The sequence below is a fragment of the Pollicipes pollicipes genome, unplaced genomic scaffold (genome assembly GCF_011947565.3).
Source record: "Pollicipes pollicipes isolate AB1234 unplaced genomic scaffold, Ppol_2.1 Scaffold_4740;HRSCAF=5597_pilon_pilon_pilon, whole genome shotgun sequence".
In the NCBI taxonomy this organism is placed as follows: Eukaryota; Metazoa; Arthropoda; class Thecostraca; order Pollicipedomorpha; family Pollicipedidae; genus Pollicipes; species Pollicipes pollicipes.
This window is the reverse complement of record NW_023596545.1, coordinates 32,496,910-32,506,607: the sequence shown is the minus strand read 5'-3', so window position 1 is coordinate 32,506,607 and position 9,698 is coordinate 32,496,910. Positions and strand designations below refer to the sequence as shown.

Here is a 9,698-nt window from a genome sequence, read left to right as displayed (position 1 = left end):
CACCATGCGGTCCCAGGCGTTCTCCCAGCTGTCCAGCGCCGGCCGCACGTCCAGCAGCGCGAACTTATAGCTGTCGGGGTCGACGTCGCCGCCGTCGTAGTAGTCGATGACGTAGCGCACCTCCTTGCCGCAGCGGTCGATGATCCAGTCGTGCCGGTCGAATGGCAGCTCGTACCTGCCCGCCGGCCGGGGGAGCGTTAGGGCCGACCGGCGCCGTACAGGCAGTACGAACGTCGGGAAAAACAGTGAGGCTCGCTCAGCAGTCCTCAAACCAAGCCAGTTCACTCCGGTATCACCGCTGGGATAATGCATGACTTCCATCGAGGAGTTCACAGGCCATTTCCGTGTTCGGACAAAAAACGGCGCTGATCCGTGTCTTTACAAAGCGCGCCCTCGCAAAACCGTCCAGCATTGGTACGAACAGGACATCGGGAAAAAGTTGCTTGCATATCGCTGGTAGAAAGCGCGCAAGTTGCAAGTTGTGCAGCTGCTGAACCATCCGACTGCAAATGTTTTGGTCGCGCCGTTGTTATAGGGCCTTGGCCGCGCCCGGGAAATCACGTTAACCTTCGATAAAATGTGGCCGATCATGGATCTAGCCAGCTAGTTTGGCTAGGTGGCCTCGATATTTCCTACGCCACAGCTCGTGACTGTCTGGCTACGAGGTCGCGGGAAATGGCGAAGGACCGGCCTCACAGCGCCTGAGCCGGGCGCCAGGCGCTGGCGTCCCTCAACATTAAGAAGGCAGACGGACGCGGCGCACGCGTGAGTACCACAGTTTAATCGACAAAAAACAGGCGCAGCTGCGCGTTATCCGCCGCCCGTGAATCACCGGCCACGCAAAAAGGGAGTGACTACCGCACGCGCCAGCGTACCCGAGCCAGTTTCTGAACCTCGCGCGTGGCGAGTAGTCTGACGCCTTTCCGCCGAAGCGCTTCAGCTTCGGCTCGCCACACTCGTGCGCGTGCAGCGCCTCCCACTTGAGAATCTGGCGAAGGAGAGCGGGGTGTGAAGCCATCACGACCCTGTCCAGATTCGGGATGATGTCACGCAGGCGAGGCCACTATGAAAAGCCTTTATTGACCTCTCCCTTGCAGTGTCTCAAACCTCTTCCAACAAACTCTGCATCAGCAACCAATACTAACATCATAGACACAAGCAATAATGTAACAAGGCTGGCTTCACCAGGATCTCAACTTATGCAGTATTATGTAGTCGCGCCAGATGTGACAGATGTGAACGCGAAGACGCTGGCTTTTGACCAGAAGGTGTTGTGCAAAATCAAAGGAAAGCACTTCCCATTAAATATTGCAATACCTGCATGTTGGATACCATATTTCTGAAAGAAAAAATACACACACGCTCCGCGCTTCATACAACTGCCCGCGCTAAATGGCCCAACAGCTCAAAGTTAGGATGGTAGTCACCTCCTGCCAAGCCAGCTCATTATTGACGTTGTGGATCCTGATGATGTTGTCCATGTCCTTCTGGGAGAGATCATCCTGCTTCCAGCGCCAGCCTTTCCGCAGCATGGCGTTCCAGAACATCTGCAAGGAAAACCGAGGGAAACGCTACTTCACTGCAGTCCCCTGACGGGCCGGATGAGAACATAAGCTCAGCCTAAGCGTGAGAGAGACATTGCAATTCGGTGCCCCAAAAACGGTGTACTTCGAGCAAGGCAGCCCTATTTGGTGATGTCGCTACGCCATGACTATGACAATACAGCTACTATGATAGCTATACGATTCACGTCGAGCGCACATTCATAACAGAAACGTATGGAAAACAGTTGTTCACGCTACTTGGACAGCGCCAACCGTCGGCGAGCAGAACCGGACGGCCAGCACGCACGCCTCACGTTGCACCGTGCTGGTGCACGCAAGTCGCGCACGTCAATGAATCGGGACCCGCCCGTTGCCCCCCACCGCTCCGTCCAGGCTGGGTGCCGGCGTGGCAAAGAGTGGAGTGGTGACTACATCACAACTTACATGAGGCCTAATACTGGTGCAAATAAATGATCAGTTAAGTATCAGGTTTCATGGCAAAACTCTTACCTGGCCCAACCTGGCCAGAAGGCAGTGGTCCCCGGCCCGAAGAGGTGAAAGCAGTGACCTGTGGCGACGGGTTAGACCCAGTGACGTCTCCTCGGTGGCGCGCGGGATGTTCGACACCTGGCGCTCCGTCGACAGCGGGAACGGCTGATCTGCCGCCGGCACCTGGTTAGGTGGCGCCTCCTGTCGGGCACGCCGGGAACTACGTCAGCCCGCGAGCATGGTGCGCGGATGTAAAAACAAAACGCCAAAACGCCTTAACATATTTATAGTTAACATAAAGCCAAAACCATTTTGAAGCAGACCAGCGGTGCTGACTAGCCCACAAGCCAACTTCTACGTTATGTTGGTATCACATGTGAAGCAACAATGCAGGACTATTCTATTTTAGTCATAACCTTTTGCATGCTTTACAAAAAATAACGGGTGTCTTACTTCATCCCATTGAACAGTTACAACACATTGCTAGACATACGCCGAGGAGTGAATGTTTTAATGTCATGAACAAATCAGGATTACGTCGCCCGCAGAGCACCACAGCAAACGCAGTCGCTCGCTGAGAACAGCCACGGCCCAAGATCGGAGCCGCCCAGGCGATACGCAGCGGGACTGCCGCACCATGTTGGAGGGGTCGATCTGGAGGACGGCGCCGGCGCGGTCGGTGACGATGCCATGCTGGTGAGGCGGCAGCGCGCCACCGGCCGACATGGGGCACTCCGGTGGCAGCGGGCGCGCGCCGCCGGCCCCGGCCGACATCGGGCACTCGGCCGGCAGGTAGCGGTACGGCTGGGTCGCGCCGCCGCCCGGCTCCGCCGCCGTCGGGGCCAGAGGCGGCGCCTCGTCTGCCGGAAACAGACGCCGGTAACGAACTGCTCTATAAGAGGGGGGGCGGGAGGGGAGGGGGAGGGAGACGAGCGGACCAGATTTGAAAACAGTACCGCAAACCGGTGTTCATTTCCTCGCAATTCCATTCGAACGAATGACGAAACCGTGCTGTTCTGCGTGATGGCTACAGACGTTGCCCAACACCGAATGAGAAGAGTAGCTCGTTTCGACGTCCAGCTCTACTGCGGCCAACATGCCCAGGGCTACCGGCGGCCTGCCCGGCGCAGTCTGCTTCGGCGGTCTACCCCCGTGCAGTCTGCTTCGGCGGCTGCCCAGGGCAGGCACAGTCTGTCAGCGGCTCCGGCGCCCGGAGCAGCCTGCCTCGGCGGCCTGCCCAGCGCAGTCTGCCTCAGCGGCCTGCCCAGCGCTGCCCGGTGCAGCCTGCCCCATGTCGTCGCCTGACCTGAGCCGCCGGTCGCGGTCGCCGCCGGCTGGATCAGCTCACTGCGCAGCTCCGAGGCCGTCCGGATGGCGGCCGTCGAGGTAGCGTTGCCCATGACCGCGCGGCTGGAACAGACCACCACGTGAGAACGGCGCGGGCGTCGGAGCTCATCCACGGCTGTCGGCAGCGGCACAGCAAGTGTGCGCTACATACGTATGCGCGGTGGCCGCTGCTGCTGTGGACCCCCTGGCTGGTTTTGCATTATCGGCAGAGGGACAGAACAGAGAAAATGTCAGCAAGCACGAGCAATATTTTATTAACGCGCCTCCCAAGCCGCTGATCAACTGCGGAATGGTCAACAGGTCAGCGCAGCACGGCCATGTTGCCGTTGCCACCACTTTGGACGGTACAGATTGCACGTGCAGCTCATGACTACTTGACCTCGGCAACTCTCTACACATGCGACGGTGGTCTGCGTTCTTTTGAAATTTGCGAGCGCTTCGCGTGCTTCCTTTTATGACCCGGTAACAATACAAGAATGATGCGAGCCCAGCATATATTGGCAAGGAAGCTACAAGCTCTAGGACAAATATGTTCACTGGAAGATCCGATGCCCTCCCACCATCAGGTAATCAGCTCGTACTAGGTACCTTTTCCATAACGCCAATGGCACAATCGCATGCTTACTGGTTACGCTAGACAAATGCTTCGCCTACAGAAAACCACCTCCACACATTTGTTAAAGGCATATCTGTTAAACGTACATCTCGTTGCAGTACACAATGACATGAATCATATTAAACGCTGTCTTTCTGATCGATAAGCGGCATGAGTAGGTGTCAGAATATCAACCTGCCCAAAACAGAGGCTGTCCGCAACGCGCAACCCTTGTCTGCGATATGCAGCATCAATGTTCAGAACATGGCTGGAAATTGCTAAGTAACTGGAATTCATCCCCATTCACTTAATATCAAACCCTACGACCAGGCAAGCAATACATTACCTTTTTCATACAACATAGTATCATCCACCAGCTACCCGAGCTTCATTGCAACGGTGACTGTTATATCAAACAGAACCGCTTCGTTGCCCACGGCGCTATGTTTTGTCTGGCAATCTTGACCTGACCTGACCATCACCACCAACAAATCAGATACCTGCCGGTAAACACCCATCTAACATCACACCGTGCCGACCAATCACTGCCGTTTGCCCAGATCGGCCATCAGCTGGCTCCAGGCGCGCTCCACCTGGCGCTGCGTGTACTCTGGCTCCCAGAGCGTGCTCAGCACGACGGTGGCCGCCTCCACACGCCGCGCGTTGCTCATCTGCGCGTCCAGTCGGCGCTCGGCCTGCTCCCCGGTGACGCCATCACGCTGCACGGCGCGACGCACGGCCTCCTCGCGCGGCACCAGCGTCACCCAGACCTCGTCGCAGAGCTGCGCGTCCCAGCCGGCCTCGAGCAGCACGGCCGCGTCCAGCACGGCCACCTGGCCGGCCGGCAGCGCCGCCAGCCGGCGCTCAGCCAGCGCCGCAATCTCCGGCCACACGCAGTCGGTGAGCTGGCGCAGCGCGGGCCGGCTCGGCGAACACGCGCGCGCCCAGCCGGCGCCGGTCGATGCGGCCGTCCTCTGCCACGATCTCCTCGCCGAACAGCTGGCGCAGACGCGCGTGCGCCACCGTGCCGGGCTCGTAGGCCTCGTGGCCGAGCCGGTCGCAGTCGACGACGTGCGCACCGAGCGCAGCCAGCCGGCGGCAGACCGAGCTCTTGCCGCTGGCGGCGCCGCCCGTCAGGCCGATCACGTACGGGCCGCCGGCGCGGCGCGATACGCCCAGCCGCGGTCGTCGCACCGCGCCCAGCCGACGCATGCGCAGCGAGCTCGAGCTCAGCTTCGTCTCCTCGTGCTCAGCGCTGTCGGTATCGGCCAGCAGCGGCACCGTGTACACCTGCATGGGCGGCAGGTGACGGCGCCGCCGCTCGGCCGCCACGCGCTCGGCGCCGCCGGCTGTCTCTTCGCTGACCACGAGTAGCTGCAGGCTGGGGTCGTCGGCGGTTGGGCCGAACGGGTCGGTGATGGGCGCCACGCGCGCCGCCACCGTCTCGTCCAGGTCGGCCACCAGGTCGGCAACGCCCTGAACGCGCTCCAGACAGGGCGCGATCAGCTCGCGCAGCGTCTTGCCGGCGTTCATGGCGTCGTCGGTGACGCCGACGGTGAGCTCCTGCGAGCAGTGCAGCAGGCCGGCCGTCAGCAGCAGCTTGTGGCCCGTGTGGATCTGGTCGAACGTGCCGCCTAGCGCCACCTTGCCGAACACGGCGTCGGCCGTGAGAGCGTTGGCCGGCTCCGACTGCGGGCTCAGCCAGCGCCGCGGCTCCTCGTTCACGCCACTGCACAGGCCGGCAGCCTCCTCCTGCACCGGCTCCTGCAACTGCAGCGTCACCGTCTCCAGCTGCGGCGAGCAGTTGGTGACGTGGCGGGCGGCGAAGTCGGGCAGGCCGGCGCACGGCCGCTCCAGCAGCAGCACGTCGACGGGCGCGGCCGTGGCGGCCGTCAGCGCGCGCCGCTTCAGGTGCGTCAGCAGCACGCGCACGTCCAGCTGCGGACACGCGCTCGTCGACTCGGCGTAGAGTCGGCTCACCACGTCCCAGTAGAGGAGCGGCGAGAACGGCGACAGCGCCGCGCCGCGCGACAGCGTCTCCTGGCCCGGCAGCAGCTGCACGTACAGCCGGCCGCTCACGCGCCGCGCCGCGCTGCGCAGCAGCTGGCGCAGCTGCGGCGCCAGCTGACCCAGCGATGACGTCAGCACCAACAGGCCCGTCGCGAACATGACCGCGCTGCAGCAAGGAGCGCTCGTTAATTACCCGGCGGCCCGACGGAAATGACGGCGCTTGGCCTGATTTATCGTGCCCAACACCAAAGAGCCACGCAGGTAATTAACTAACGCTCCTTGCACATGTTTCCTTGGGAGTAGCAAAATCGTCAAATTTAAAGTTTTCAGACAGCACTCTTCCCCTCTCACAGGATGGTTATTTTTGTTTCATTCCTAGGCAGCTCCTTGTTCTTTCATTCCCACTATGAGGTAAGTAATCCTTCTTGTTTTGATCCTTGCTGAAGAACCAAAGGGGTGGAGCCTCTGTGGCATACTTTTAACAAAGTCTGTATTTGCATGCTTGACATCACATCTGTATGTGACACAAAGTCTACCTTGAACTGAAGTGCCAATTATCCAGGTGATATGCTCATATCCTCTGTGGGTGGGATGAAAGGCTTTCAGGGCTCCACTTCCTATGCCCAGATTGTGAACCACTGCAAGCACATTGCAAATGCTCAGTTGTTTCCTTGCTGTTTTTTTTACTCACCAAGTTTCACCCTAAGGCAGCTCCAATCAAGAGGTAGCAACAGGAAGTTGGAGGATTTATAGACATTTCACTTACTGTGAATTGTATGAGACTGATTGCATGTTTCATGGCCTGAAGGCCATTGTGCCTAATGCTTTTATGCCCAATATTGCCTTCTGATACCACTGCATTCATTTCTTTGAGGGATGCAAGGTGGCACAAATGACACAAACTCATAGCTGATACTCAGAACTGAACATGCACAATGCAATCAAAGTATACAAATCAGGGTGCCTGATGGGCATAGGAAGTGAGAGCCTCGCTAATCTACACACCGGTGCAATTCTAGCACTTGTTTCTCATCCCCTGACAATGTTATAAGCCAATTCAATTCACCTACTTTGTTTTTCACATTTCCATATATGGTTTATCTGATACCTAGGTGGCAACACAGGCTGCTTGCTAATGGGCATCTTAGTCTGGTGGATGCAAGATTTGTGCTCTTAGATATCAATATATGACTCCTAATGGGAGCAGCAAGCCTCAAGCTGTTGCACCTTCTGGCTTTATTTTGCCCTGACACAAAGAGGCAAAATAAGCTTTTCCAAAAACTGTTCTTGTTGCAACCTGATCAAGTACAAGATATTTCATTTTACCTAGTCACAATCCTGGAGTACAAAATCTCCTGGTATACATAATACCAGGAAACATTTATTTTTCCAACACTGCTAACCATCCCCTTTTCAGCAACCTGGCAAAATTAGTTGCCAATTGATCTTAAAGGCATATCATAAATATGTTCACAGAAACTAGGTGTGAATCAATATATTTCAACTGCACTGTACATAAATTCAATGCTTTCATCTATGGCTCACTTCCAATGACAATCGTGTCAACCTTGGGCATTAGTTCAAATCAAAGGCTGAATAATGTGTCCAGGGTTGCTGTGACTAGCAACAAGTAGTGTCACATCCATGAAAAATATACATACAAACTGTATACCAAGTGTTACATAACCCTCCTTGACACTTGTTCACCCTATCATGTGTAACTTTGCATGTAAACCAAACAAATAATGCACAGTGCACCATATTAGGCCAGGAAACAGTGATCTGGCCATGTACACCTCTACTTACACAGAAGCTCTGGATAAGTCAAATAAAGCACAAACCATGAAAACTTAAAGATGTGTTAGTGCAAAAATAGATCAGTGATGCAAAGCTTGCTGTGGTATCGCAGCATATATTGTATATGGTCATGTATCAACATATCAACATATATGGTCATACATATGAAGTGCACAGGCATTGATGGCATGTGCACAGCCACCCCTCGATGCCAGTAGATGCAGGTGAATCAAATTACCACGGCCACTAGAAGTTGTGTAAAAAGGACACCACCATCACCGAACCAATGCTGCTTTTAAAGGCTTGCTCGTTATCACGGTTACTACTTTATAAGAAAGCAACTCACTAACCTCGGGTAATTACTCAACAATTGCACATTCATGTGGGCTGTTTCGAGCTTGCGCCGACATTATCGAGGAAACTATCGACGTACCAAAAGGCGATGCCTTACCTTCTTAGACACTAAGGTATGGCTGTGGCTTGCAGCCCAGAAAATGTGACTTGACTTGGGTATGCACCTGGTAACAATAGCGTCCAAAGCCTGCACAACTCCCCCTCCTATCCCCGACTCCAATGTTACGTAAATTAGGACCGTGGCCTCTCTATGGCTAGATAGATCCTGCGGTTCGCCGCTGGTGCGCCACTGTGCACGCGTGCCAAGGCGGAATATAAGGGGAGGGATTAAATATCTGACCGAACCTATTAACATCCCCATGCTGCAAGCGTATGGCACATATCAACACCAAGGCTTCATCATTCGATGCCACTTGGTCAACAACCTTTCCAAAAAAAATACGGTGACCTTGGATCAGGCTAAAAGAAAACAAAAATACTAAAAAGGGAAAAGGGGCTGCGGCCAACTCCATGCCATAAGTCTTTGCCGGCGATTAGCGCAAAACCTTTACCAATTGCTGTGCCGCGGTCAACAACCTATCATCTCCAGAACATGGTGACCGCGGACCAGGTCAAACATCACCAAAAAACGGCCGAAATTATCTGAAATTAGTTTAGAGACAGCCCATGCTCCGATCCTATGGACCCGATCGGTGCGAAGCCTTTACCAGTCGATGTGCCATGGTCGACCAACTGTTCTTTCCAGAACATGGTGACCTTGCTTGCGGTCAAAGGTCATCATAAGCAGCCGAAACCACCTGAAATCAATTTGCAGACAATTCCATACCCGAGCCTTACCTGAGACGGCTTGGCACAAAATCTTTACCAGTCGATGCGCCACGGTCAAAAACCTATTCTTTCCAAACCACAGTGACCTTAGTCCTGGTCAAAGATACCCAAAATGGCGAAACCCACCCGAAATTATCAAAAATGTTTAGGAGTAGAGGTGATTCCGCTCCAAGTAATGATTGCACATCAACTGGCAAAGGTCATGCTGATCAGTGCCGTAGGCTCGGAGCATAAGGTTGTCTGCTGCCTATGTCGGTGGTTTGGGGCGTTTTTGGCGACTTTTGACCAGGCCCAAGGCCACCATGTTCTGAAAAGGATAGGATATCGACTATGGCCGATAGTTTTGTGAATGTTTCATGCCGATCGGCGACATAGCATCGGAACATGGGCTTTCTGCAACCCTGTTTTTCCGGTTTCTGGTACTTGATGATCTTTGACTTGACCCAAAGGTCACCATGTTTCGGATGAGATGGACTTTTGACCAGGCGGCATCCAATGGCAAAGATTTGGTGTCGATCCCTGTCATATTCTCGGAGTATGGGGTCGCCAATAGGTTTGGTCAGCCGTTTAGTCCATACCTGTGATTGGTCGCCCATCGTGTGACTATTATGCGACGTTGACGTGATAACGTGGTGGCATGACAGTTTGGGGCGGTATGTCGGGGAGGTACTGAACTGGGGGTCCGGACTGTTGCTCAACCGTTTTTGCACGAATATCAATGAAGCTGGCATAAG

At 55.0% G+C, this 9,698-nt stretch overlaps 1 protein-coding gene and 1 pseudogene across 1 annotated transcript; both read right to left on the bottom strand.

The window, feature by feature from the left end:
* LOC119098221 (bifunctional coenzyme A synthase-like) overlaps positions 1-2,759 on the bottom strand; it is a 20,737-nt pseudogene extending 17,978 nt beyond the window's left edge.
* An 868-nt stretch (positions 2,760-3,627) lies between these two features.
* On the bottom strand, positions 3,628-5,805 carry LOC119098220 (bifunctional coenzyme A synthase-like; the record flags this gene model as incomplete). The annotated part of the gene is given in 2 exon segments (XM_037221147.1): positions 3,628-4,901; positions 4,903-5,805. Coding segments are annotated over 2 exon segments (1,287 nt in total), but the record flags the coding sequence as incomplete, so codon positions are not given.
* Positions 5,806-9,698: the final 3,893 nt, after the last annotated feature.